The 13,185-nt window shown below is 46.1% G+C and overlaps 1 protein-coding gene across 1 annotated transcript in view; it reads right to left on the bottom strand.

The window, feature by feature from the left end:
- Positions 1-1,665: 1,665 nt before the first annotated feature.
- LOC134945559 (NADPH oxidase organizer 1-like) overlaps positions 1,666-13,185 on the bottom strand; it is a 103,233-nt gene continuing 91,713 nt past the window's right edge. Inside the window, exons 7-8 of the mRNA XM_063934922.1 lie at positions 4,355-4,472; positions 1,666-3,790 (exon numbers count right to left, since the gene is read on the bottom strand). Of these exons, the coding sequence (XP_063790992.1) occupies positions 3,166-3,790; positions 4,355-4,472 (743 nt within the window). The 3' untranslated portion in view covers positions 1,666-3,165. The remainder of the gene's footprint in view (positions 3,791-4,354; positions 4,473-13,185) is intronic.

Raw genomic sequence — 13,185 nt, 5'->3', positions numbered from 1 at the left:
AAATTAGGTACTTGATTGTGTGCCTTCCTGTGGGGGGTCCCTCCAATAATAGCAATAGCGGTGAATGAGGGCATGCCCCGAAACACTGAGAGCACAATAAAGCATCAATTGCTTTGGTAAGATAGCCTCGGATTGCCGCCCTCATTCACCGCTATATATATATATATATATATATATATATATACTCTCCATAGTGAAGGCGGCACTCACAGGTCTTGCAAGGAAATTAACTACTACCCACAGGTCTGATCAGATCAGACCTGTGGGTAGTAGTTAATTTCATTGCAAGACCTGTGAGTGCCGCCTTCACTATGGAAAGTATGTTGTGGTGTAGATACATCCGGGAGGGCACCCAGGCATCTATTGAGTAAGCTCAGGAGGGCCGACCATGGTGCTGTATATATATATATATATATATATATATATACATACAGATAGATGTATAGATAGATACACACACACACACACACACACACACACACACACACACACACACACACACACATGTGTAGACGTAAAAATATATATCAGAATAAATTAATAGAACTTGTGTATGTATGTGTGTGTGTATATATATATATATAAGACACAACATTGCCCATATATTTAGAAAAACACATGAAAAAAATGTCAAATAAATCTTTAATTTTTCATTAAAATGTAATAAAAACAATTGGTATAGGGAAATGTATGTTACCTTCAAGAAAACAAAACAAAACAAAGCAAAACAAAACACAAGAGTGTCCTGTTAAAGATCACAAAAGACAGCTGTCAGTGGCAAAAAAACTATTCACAATTGTGCCCTGAGGAAATTCGAGACAGCATTTAGTACACCACAATGGAGATCACCTCAGCAGTCTCTGAAGCTGAAATACTGTTGCGGAAGTCTTGCGGTATTTCGCGCCGCGTCGGTCATACCCAGTAGTCGCGGCCAGCAAATCTTCAATAGTGCATTCAGTATTGCCGTTCAGCCTACTGCCGCGTCCAGAGGGAGAACAATGGGGCGAACAGCATTGGCACATCCTGTGCTGAGAGCAATGCGCCGCTGCACCGAGGCAGTGCACTGCCTCTGCGCAGCGGCACCTTGCTCTCAGTCTCTCAGCGGCTGCAGGCAGTGATGGTCTCGCATTGACAGTCTGAGTCTGACACTACTGTCAGTCAGTGCTGCTGCAGGTGATCACCATCGTCTCAACTGTGACAGGCGGAAGTAATGTACAGGAGTGCACCCGGCCGTCCCTACCTGGCGTCTGGCTTCTCAAATCTGCGGGGCAGGTGTAGGGGGGGTGATCGCCCTTTCCGCCCCCATTTAAATCCGCCACTGCCCCTCGCCCTAATGTCCCCTCCTCCTCACAACTGTACAGGGTGCACAGGCAACCGCACAGGGTGCACAGGCAGCCACACAAGGGGACCATGTCCCACATAGCAGATGACCTGGGCTAGGCCCATCTAACAATCCCGGGTCCCAGATAATTAGTACCCACCCCTTACCATCTCAGTGCCCCTGAAGAGAGTAAGTGTCAAGGGATGAATTTATGGGTCAGTGTGGCCCTAGTCAGGGCCAGATCAAGAATTGGGGGAGCCCAGGAAAAGCGTGGAGTATATTAGATTGTGCATACCTACCAACATGACCCATTCCAGGAGGGGCAATATTTTCTTTATCTAGACTTCCTTCTTAATATATGATTAACGCCACCTGTGTTGAACTATATAACTGATAAGAAAAGTATTTTAACAGAGATGATTGCAATTAGAAATTAAGAAGGAAGTCCAGGTAGAGAGCATTTTGTCCCTCCTGGAATGGGTCATGGAGGGAGGTATGGATTGTGTATATTAAATATAGACCAATGGTGTATATTAGATTAAACTAATAGTTTAATAATGCATGGGCACTGTATTTCATAGCATTTTCTTGTAGTGGAACAAAGACATCTTAAATAACCTTAAAATACACATACAAAAATAAAATCTATACTTTAACTTGCAAAAAGGCAATAGCAGCAGCCTCTATACTACTTACACACTGGCACTGGACACAGGAGGACTGTGTGTCTGTTTCTAGACTAGAATGCTCACATTAGATAACAGGTTATACAGGACCCTGACACCCAGATGGGAAAGAGGAGAAACTGGGATTCCTGGGTCACTTACAGCTCCCCCTTCCTATCCCTCTGGGAAGCTCCATCCATATCTCATGAAACCTGATACTCCTGTGTCTCTGCCTACTCACATTCTGGCAGCCTGGTTCTACTGCTGCACAAGAGGGAGAGCTAGTGATGTCTGTGTGGTTCAGCTAGGGGGTCCCAGGGCACAACAGCATTGGCTATCCCTGCAATCCAATGTTATTATTTTAATTGTTTGATTATAAGCACTCATTTTGACGATTTGGAAGTTTATAATAATACTAAAATAAGACATGAGCTATTACATTTCATTTATTTTTTAATTATGAATACATACAGTATTTACTAAGTAGGACAGCTTACAGGAGAGTCTGCACATGTCCTACCCATTCAAACTCAACTGAAGATGATGTACAGTACATTAGCAGACAGTGAGCCTGATTGTGAGTAGGCCGGAGCCTATATCACCTGCAAGGAAGCCGGGACTGAATACGTATGAGCAAATGTGGCAGTCAAGCCAGGCCAGGCTAGGCTAACTATACCTGTCTTACTCTGCAGGAAGCGGAGTGTGAGACTTTTGTGAGAGACTTTGTGTTAGGTTTGCAGATTAGATGCTCATCTATAGAGAGGGGTCAAGAAGTGAGTTAGTTGCCCTGTATGGGCTAGTTGTTTATTATTTTTGTTCCTGAATTTATGCTGACAGTAAAGCACTGTTTCATTTATTTACGTTGTGCGTGGAGTATGACTTAGCTCCTAAACACTGCACCAAAACAACCCTCTACCCAGCTAATTACCCCATATTGTTACACAGGATTAAGGCGGAACACACCTAAATATATGGCTCATCCTACAAATACTACAAATTTGAGCCGGGAAAGTGGTTGTCACTTGAACTTATTTGAGGCCTCTACCCTTCCTATTAGATCCAAACTAAGGCAAAACAGTTCTATTACACCATTTATCTCCATAGATGGAAGGAGGGGGACTGTTCTAAAGCTGTGAGAGATGGAAAGTAGGGTTCCTGGTTTCATTCCTTAGCAAAGGTTTAGACATTTTGCTGTATCACAGCCTTCCTGGTTATGGTGGTGCATCGAGAGTGTATCTCCTGCAGCGAAGGCCTCTGGGGCACAGGGGGTGGCGAAGAGCCGCCATTATCTGAAGAAACTGAAATTCGTGGCGATGAATGTATTGAATCGAATCCGGAATCTGCCCTCTTTTTTCCATCCATGAGATCAGCTCGGCTCCCTATCCCATCTTCTGTACACAAGCCGTGGCAATCATGCAGTACGTACTGTGTGTGCAGGCCCACAGGCTTTTCTGCTGCTGAAGGAGGTCTCAAATCCCCAGTGTCTTCCTTGCTCCTCTCCACATAAACCTTGTCTTCTCTTCTGGACTTGCTGAAATTCTGAGCAGATAAATCAGATAAGTCTTCAAGACCAGTCAAAGATCTAGACTTCATTCTGCGGAGTCGGGCCCTACGGTTGTCGGCCTCCCTGGTCCCATTTTGGTCCAGGGCGAGACCATTACTGATATCTAGATTGCTTACAGCCTTGAACAGATTCGAACTGGAGCCAAATCTATCCTGGTTGAAGGTAACCTGCAAGTTCTGGTGAGGATTTTTGTACGGCTTGAGGAACATTGCCGGAACGTAGCCAAATCTTCCGTTGTAACTAGAGGGGACAAAAAATATCACTTTGTCAGCAGCTCACTTATCATAGAACTCAGATCTACAAGTGGACAGATACAATTAGCCATAAAAATAATTTGGAACTTAACGTTGATTCATGTAAATATTGAGTTTCCGTAAATCTCTGAATCAGGCCCATTAAGTAATAATGATATGTCCTACTGTATATATTGTAAGCTTTCAAGCAGGGCCCTCTTATCTTTTGTCTGTCTGTTATTACTAGGCTTGCCATAATATCCCTTTAATTCGGGACACCTATGATTTATACAGATTCTGTGGTTGATTAAAATCAGGTGACATCCATTTTTGAGCCAGCCACAGAACCTGATGAAAGGGATATTATGACAAGCCTAGTTATTAACCCAGTTTAGTTTTATTACTGTTTTGTTCCTACTTGTAAAGCGCACTGGAATATGCTGGCGCTATATAAATATTGGTTAATAAGTATTAAATAAATAATAATAACCTGGAACTCCTAGGGATAAAACACACTTCCCCCATAAATGGATAGGGATCAGAGGTTATGAGATCACGGAGGAGCACTTACCAGATAAGCCACCACCCAATGTCAGACTCCTCAATCACTTCCACAACAACCCCAACTGAAAGAGAGATCTCATCTGAGTTCTGGGCCTCGAAAGCCTTCTCCGCATAGTAAAATGTACCTAGAGAAATTATACATTACATACTGCGTTATTATAGTGACAAAAGAGAAAAGAGGCCACTGGTCCTGGGGGCTGGAGCCCCCAAAAATTGACCTGTTCAACATGGTCCTTCATATAGCATATACGAGTGTTGGATGAAAGATAGTGTCTATTTGGACAGTCAATAGATAGACACCACATGTTAGACAGACATAAGGTCGACGGGGTCATAAGGTCGACATGAAAAAGGTAGACCGTACAAAAATAAGATTTTACTAACCGGTAAATCTATTTCTCGTAGTCTGTAGTGGATGCTGGGGACTCCGTAAGGACCATGGGGAATAGACGGGCTCCGCAGGAGACAGGGCACTTTAAAAAAGAATTTGGAAACTGGTGTGCTCTGGCTCCTCCCTCTATGTCCCTCCTCCAGACCTCAGTTAGAGAAACTGTGCCCGGAAGAGCTGACAGTACAAGGAAAGGATTTTGGAATCCAGGGCAAGACTCATACCAGTCACACCAATCACACCGTATAACTTGTGATAAACTTACCCAGTTAACAGTATGAACAACAACGAAGCATCAGATCAACCCTGATGCAACCAAAGTATTGCAGAAGAAGCACTAGGGACGGGCGACCAGCATCCACTACGGACTACGAGAAATAGATTTACCGGTAAGTAAAATCTTATTTTCTCTAACGTCCTAGTGGATGCTGGGGACTCCGTAAGGACCATGGGGATTATACCAAAGCTCCCAAACGGGCGGGAGAGTGCGGATGACTCTGCAGCACCGAATGAGCAAACACAAGGTCCTCCTCAGCCAGGGTTTCAAACTTGTAGAACTTTGCAAAAGTGTTTGAACCTGACCAAGTAGCCGCTCGGCAAAGCTGTAATGCCGAGACCCCTCGGGCAGCCGCCCAAGAAGATCCCACCTTCCTGGTGGAGTGGGCTTTTACTGATTTTGGAAACGGCAATCCAGCCGTAGAATGAGCCTGCTGAATCGTGTTACAGATCCAGCGAGCAATAGTTTGCTTTGAAGCAGGAGCACCCAGCTTGTTGGGTGCATACAGGATAAACAACGACGCAGTCTTCCTGACTCTAGCCGTTCTGGCTACATAAACCTTCAAAGCCCTGACCACATCTAGTAACTCGGAATCCTCCAAGTCACGAGTAGCCACAGGCACCACAATAGGTTGGTTCATATGAAAAGATGACACCACTTTTGGCAGAAATTGTGGACGGGTCCGCAATTCTGCCCTGTCCATATGGAAAACCAGATAGGAGCTTTTATGTGACAAAGCCGCTAATTCTGACACACGCCTAGCTGAAGCCAAGGCTAACAGCATGACCACCTTCCAGGTGAGAAATTTTAACTCCACGGTTTTGAGAGGCTCAAACCAGTGTGACTTCAGGAAACTCAACACCACGTTAAGATCCCAAGGGTGCCACTGGAGGCACAAAAGGAGGCTGAATATGCAGCACTCCCTTTACAAACGTCTGGACTTCAGGAAGAGAAGCCAGTTCTTTTTGAAAGAAAATGGATAGGGCCGAAATCTGGACCTTAATGGAACCCAATTTTAGGCCCAAAGTCACTCCCGACTGTAGGAAGTGAAGGAAACGGCCCAGCTGGAATTCCTCCGTAGGGGCATTCCTGGCCTCACACCAAGCAACATATTTTCACCATATACGGTGATAATGTTTAGCCGTCACATCTTTCCTAGCCTTTATCAGCGTAGGAATAACCTCATCCGGAATGCCTTTTTCTGCTAGGATCCGGCGTTCAACCGCCATGCCGTCAAACGCAGCCGCGGTAAGTCTTGGAACAGACAGGGTCCCTGTTGCAACAGGTCCTGTCTTAGAGGCAGAGGCCACGGGTCCTCTGTGAGCATTTCTTGCAACTCTGGATACCAAGTCCTTCTTGGCCAATCCAGAACAATGAGTTCTTGTTCTCACTCCTCTTTTTCTTATGATTCTCAGCACCTTGGGTATGAGAGGAAGAGGAGGAAATACATAAACCGACTGGAACACCCACGGTGTCACTAGTGCGTCTACAGCTATCGCCTGAGGGTCTCTTGACCTGGCGCAATACCTCTGTAGCTTTTTGTTGAGGCGGGATGCCATCATGTCCACCTGTGGCAGTTCCCACCGACTTGCAATCTGCGCAAAGACTTCTTGATGAAGTCCCCACTCTCCCGGGTGGAGGTCGTGCCTGCTGAGGAAGTCTGCTTCCCAGTTGTCCACTCCCGGAATGAACACTGCTGACAGTGCTCTTACGTGATTCTCCGCCCAGCGAAGAATTCTGGTGGCTTCCGCCATCGCCACCCTGCTCCTTGTACCGCCTTGGCGGTTTACATGAGCCACTGCGGTGATGTTGTCTGACTGAATCAGTACCGAATGGTCGCGAAGCAGGGTCTCCGCTTGACTTAGGGCGTTGTATATGGCCCTTAGTTCCAGGATATTGATGTGAAGGCAAGTCTCCTGACTTGACCAAAGACCTTGGAAATTTCTTCCCTGTGTGACTGCCCCCCACCCTCGGAGGCTTGCATCCGTGTTCACCAGGACCCAGTCCTGAATGCCGAATCTACGGCCCTCGAGAAGGTGAGCACTCTGCAGCCACCACAGAAGAGACACCCTGGCCCTGGGGGATAGGGTGATCATCCGATGCATATGTAGATGTGATCCGGACCACTTGTCCAACAGATCCCATTGAAAGGTCCTCGCATGGAACCTGCCGAAGGGAATGGCCTCGTACGATGCCACCATCTTTCCCAGGACTCGCGTGCAGTGATGCACCGACACCTGTTTTGGTTTTAAGAGGTCTCTGACCAGTGTCATGAGTTCCTGCGCCTTCTCCGTCGGGATAAAAACCTTCTTCTGGTCTGTGTCCAGAATCATGCCCAGGAAGGGCAGACGCGTCGTAGGAATCAGCTGCGACTTTGGAATATTTAGAATCCAGCTGTGCTGTTGTAACACCTCCCAAGAGTGTGCTACGCTGATCAGCAACTGCTCTCTGGACCTCGCCTTTATGAGGAGATCATCCAAGTATGGGATAATTGTGACCCCCTGCTTTCGCAGGAGCACCATCATTTCCACCATTACCTTGGTAAATATTCTTGGTGCCGTGGAGAGACCAAACAGCAACGTCTGGAATTGGTAATGACAATTCTGTACCACAAATCTGAGGTACGCCTGATGAGGTGGATAAATGGGGACATGAAGGTATGCATCCTTTATGTCCAGAGACACCATAAAATCCCCCCCTTCCAGGCTTGCGATGACTGCTCTGAGCGATTCCATCTTGAACTTGAACCTTTTCAGGTATATGTTCAGGGATTTTAAATTCAATATGGGTCTGACCGAACCGTCCGGTTTCGGTACCACAAACATGGCCGAATTATAACCCTTTCCATGTTGAAGGAGGGGAACCTTGACCACCACCTGCTGAAGATACAATTTGTGAATTACAGCTAACACTATTTCCCTCTCCAAGGGGGAAGCTGGCAGGGCCGATTTGAGGTATCGGTGAGGGGGCATCTCCTCGAATTCCAGCTTGTATCCCTGAGACACAATCTCTATTGCCCAGGGATCCACCTGGGAGTGAACCCACTTGTGGCTGAAATTTCGGAGACGCGCCCCCACCGGGCCTAGCTCCGCCTGTGGAGCCCCAGCGTCATGCGGTGGATTTAGTGGAAGCCGGGGAGGACTTCTGTTCCTGGGAACTAGCTGTGTTGTGCAGCTTCTTTCCTCTACCCTTGCCTCTGGCAAGAAAGGACGCACCTCGGACTTTCTTGCCTCTTTGTGAACGAAAGGACTGCATTTGGTAATACGGTGCTTTCTTAGGTTGTGAGGGAACGTATGTAAGGTAAAACCTCCATGTGCCTCTTTGAGTCGGCATCGCCTGTCCATTGCCGAGTCCACAGGACCCTTCTGGCAGAAATTGACATTGCATTTATTCTAGAGCCCAGTAGGCTAATGTCTCTTTGAGCATCTCTCATATACAGGACAGCGTCTTTTATATGCCCCAGGGTCATTAATATAGTATCCTTGTCTAAGGTATCCAGATCCTCAGATAAGGAATCCGTCCAAGCTGCTACAGCACTACATACCCAGGCCGACGCAATTGCCGGCCTTAGTAAGGTACCTGAATGTGTGTAAATGGACTTCAGGGTACCCTCTTGCTTTCTATCCGCAGCATCTTTTAGGGTGGCCGTATCCTGTGACAGCAGGGCTACCCTCTTGGATAAGCGTGTTAGAGCTTTGTCCACCCTAGGGGAGGATTCCCAGCGTAACCTGTCCGTTGGCGGGAAAGGATACGCCATAAGCATCCGTTTGGAAATCTGCAGTTTTTTATCTGGAGATTCCCAAGCCTTTTCACATAACTCATTTAGCTCATGTGAAGGGGGAAAGGTCACCTCCTGCCTTTTTTCCCCATACATATGAACCCTCTTGTCAGGGACTGGGGTTTCCTCTGTGATGTGCAACACATCCTTCATTGCTATAATCATATAACGGATGGCTTTTGCCAATTTAGGCTGTAACTTTGCATCATTGCAATAGTCACTGGAGTCAGAATCCATGTCGGTATCTGTGTCAACAAATTTGGGATAGTGGGCGCTTCTGAGACCCTGACGGCCTCTGCGACATAGGATCAGGCATGGGCTGAGACCCCGACTGTCCTAAGGTTTCAACTTTATCCAACCTTTTATGCAAGGAATTAACATTATCATTTAAAACCTTCCACATATCCATCCACTCAGGTGTCGGCGCCGTCGGCGGCGACCCCACATTCATTTGCTCCTGCTCTGCTTCCACATAGCCTTCCTCGTCAAACATGTCGACACAAGCGTACCGACACACCACACACACAGGGGATGCTCTTTTTTGAAGACAGTTCCCCCACAAGGCCCTTTGGAGAGACAGAGAGAGAGTATGCCAGCACACACCCCAGCGCTATATGTCCCAGGAATCACACAGTAACTTAGTGTTAACCCAGTAGCTGCTGTATATAAAGCTTTTTGCGCCTAATTTATGTGCCCCCCCCCCCCTCTCTTTTTACCCTCTTCTACCGTGTTTCTGCAGGGGAGAGCCTAGGGAGCTTCCTCTCAGCGGAGCTGTGGAGAGAAAATGGCGCTGGTGAGTGCTGAGGGAGAAGCCCCGCCCCCTCAGTGGCGGGCTTCTGTCCCGTGTTTGTGTATAAAAAATGGCGGGGGCTCATGCATATATACAGTGCCCAACTGTATATATGCTGCTTTTGCCAAGAGGTTCCTAATTGCTGCCCAGGGCGCCCCCCCCCTGCGCCCTGCACCCTACAGTGACCGGAGTGTGTGGGTTTAATGTGGGAGCAATGGCGCACAGCTGCAGTGCTGTGCGCTACCTCAGATTGAAGACTGGAGTCTTCTGCCGCCGCTTTTGAAGTCTTCTTGCTTCTGTCTTCTGGCTCTGCGAGGGGGACGGCGGCGTGGCTCCGGGATCGGATGACAAAGGGTGAGATCCTGTGTACGATCCCTCTGGAGCTAATGGTGTCCAGTAGCCTAAGAAGCAGGACCTATCTTCAGTGAGTAGGGCTGCTTCTCTCCCCTCAGTCCCACGCTGCAGAGAGTCTGTTGCCAGCAGATCTCTCTGAAAATAAAAAAACCTAACAAAATACTTTCTTATAGTAAGCTCAGGAGAGCCCACTAAGTAGCACCCAGCTCGTCCGGGCACAGATTCAAACTGAGGTCTGGAGGAGGGACATAGAGGGAGGAGACAGAGCACACCAGTATCCAAATTCTTTCTTAAAGTGCCCTGTCACCTGCGGAGCCCGTCTATTCCCCATGGTCCTTACGGAGTCCCCAGCATCCACTAGGACGTTAGAGAAAGGTCAATAGGGTCAAAAGGTCGACATGAAAATGTTCGACACAAAAAAGTTAGACACCAAGGTTTATAACCAACTCTATGCCAACATGGACAGAGAAGATATGAAAAAGTCCAAAAACATGTAAAATAAAAAAAACCTGTGTCTACCTTTTTTATGTTGACCTTATTCATGTACTGTCTACCTTTTTTCATTTCGACCTTTTGACCGTGTCGAGCTTTGGACCCTGTCAACCTAATGTCTGTCTAACATATGGTGTCTATCTATTGACTGTCTAACTAGACACTGTCTATCTAGCACAGGGGTTCTCAAACTCGGTCCTCAGGACCCCACACAGTGCATGTTTTGCAGGTAACCCAGTAAATGCACAGGTGTATTAATTACTCACAGACACATTTTAAAAGGTCCACAGGTGGAGCTAATTATTTTACTTGTGATTCTGTGAGGAGACCTGCAAAACATGCACCGTGTGGGGTCCTGAGGACCGAGTTTGAGAACCTGTGATCTAGCATATACCTCCCAACATGACCCCTCTCCAGGAGGGACAAAATGCTCTGTTCCTGGACTTTCCTCTTAATTTTGGATTGCTGTCACCTGTTTTGAGCAGGATGATTGATAACAAAGGTGTTTCAACACAGTTGATGCCAATGTTAAAGTAACAGTGACGTCCAGGAATAGAACATTTTGTCCCTGCTGGAGAGAGTCATGTTAGGAGGTATGGGGAAGTGTGACTCCAAAACCTGGCCTGCCTAAGAGGAAGCTTCATGTTGAGCTCTACTCTCATTCCTGTTGGAAAGGCATTTTCGAAGGGAATCTATGTTTTGTGAATAAAGTCTATTGGAAATAAAGTTACATTTTGTTTAAAAGTAGAGACGTGTGTGGACCCCAGGTTTTGGTTTTGGTTATAATTTATCATCGTCTCCTATTTTTGACAAAACCACCCTCAAGTGTCTTGGATCTGACTTTCCACAGAACCGAACCACACATCTCTAGGTTATAGCAGAGCAGTAACTAGAAACTTTGGTGCCCTGTGCCAGAAAGATAATTGGTGCGCCCCTGCCCCCCCCCCCCCTTCATCCACACTTTAAAAAACCCCCATCCATATATAAATTAGGGCCAGTGCCTATGCCAGCTGTACAGCAGAGCAGCAATTGAGAAGCCTCCCTGTCTATATATATATATATATATATATATACACACACACACACACACACACACACACACACACACACACACACACACACACACACACACACACACACACACACACACACACACACACACACACACACACACACACACACACACACACACACACACACACACACACACACGATTAATTCAGCCTTTTGGATAAAGAGCTTTATATCCTTGTAAAATATAAGTGGTGATTTAGTCTAGGATTTATTTTTACTTATATTTTCTCTTTACCTGTATATTGAGGCACTCTGTACAACATTGCCTTATACTTCATTTTCTATACTAGTCTCATTTTTTTAAACTAGAAATTCATGTAAATCCAGTTATAATTGATGTTTAAAATGTATATGTAAGATAGCTGTAACTTGGTAGCTTTGCTGCTGTTACTGTGACATCACACACCTAGCCTGTGACATCACTAGCCTTTGACATCACAATGCTTGATCCTGTAACATTCTATCTACAGTTGCTGAATTTTCCAGTCACCATGCAGGAAGACAGGTAGGAGGAGGTGAGTCCTACATAGCAGGGTATGATGGAGGAGGGTAAGGAAGACAGAGTGCAGTATAGTCAGCTGAAAGGCAATACAAGATAGACAGAACAGGGAATACAGGTACAGGGACACATAATTAGGAGAAGCTCAGGAAGGAATGACATATTTAGGAATGAAAATGTAGCGTTACAGAAATAAAGAGGGCAGTATGGAGGATAAGCACACATACAGAGGATGCAGATAAGTCTCTATGAGGCAGGATCTTGCTTTGGGATGAAAAAGTAAATAAAACAGATAAATGGCAAATTGATAAATTTGAAAGTACGTTTGGTTTAAGGAAAATTGGAAAAGCTGTTGACTCATGGATATTTTATTGTACTTAAACTAGTACTATGCTTAAAAATAGTCTTTTCTGTTTTTTCATCATCTGGCAAAGTTCTGGCAAAGAGATTTGCAGAGTGTCGGGTGACCGGTAAAGAGATCTGCAAAGTGTCAGTTGTAGACGATGGGAGGGGCAGAGGCAGCAAGGACTGGAGGACAACATGCAGGAGGTAAGTTACCATACTTGTGTAATTGTGTGTGTGGTGGGGGGAATTAAGAGCACAGTACAAAATAGAGACTACAGTATAGTGGGGTAGAGCGGACAATACAAAACAAGGGGGCAGCTCAGTATAGGACACACAGATGGTGTGAGACGGGCAGGAGCAGTGCTAGGGTGATTGACGCCCCCTTGCAAACTATACATTTGAGCCCTCCCATACTTTGTAAAATGACAGCGAGCTGCCTGAAAAAGGGGTGTGGTCTCACAAAGAAGGGGCGTGGCCACAAAATAGTACTCCAAGTTTAAATTACGACACACAAAAGCACAATCTTAGTCACATTACACTGCATAGTGCCCCTGATTCATAGTATGCCACATAGTGTCCCTTATTCATATTACATCACACAGTAGCGCCCCCTAGTCATATTATGCTTCACAGTAGTGCCCATTACACACATAATGCCCACAGTAGTAATGCCCCATACAAATAATGCACACATTAGTAGTGCCCCTTATATACATAATGCCCATAGTCATGGTGCCCCATATACACATAATGTCCACAGTAACAGTGGCCCTTGTACACCTAATGGCAGACAGTAGTGCCCTTTATACATAATGCTTTAAACACAATGCCCATGGTAGTG

This window comes from Pseudophryne corroboree, chromosome 7 (assembly GCF_028390025.1).
Source record: "Pseudophryne corroboree isolate aPseCor3 chromosome 7, aPseCor3.hap2, whole genome shotgun sequence".
Lineage (NCBI taxonomy): Eukaryota > Metazoa > Chordata > Amphibia > Anura > Myobatrachidae > Pseudophryne > Pseudophryne corroboree.
This window is presented reverse-complemented; position numbering and strand designations above follow the sequence as displayed.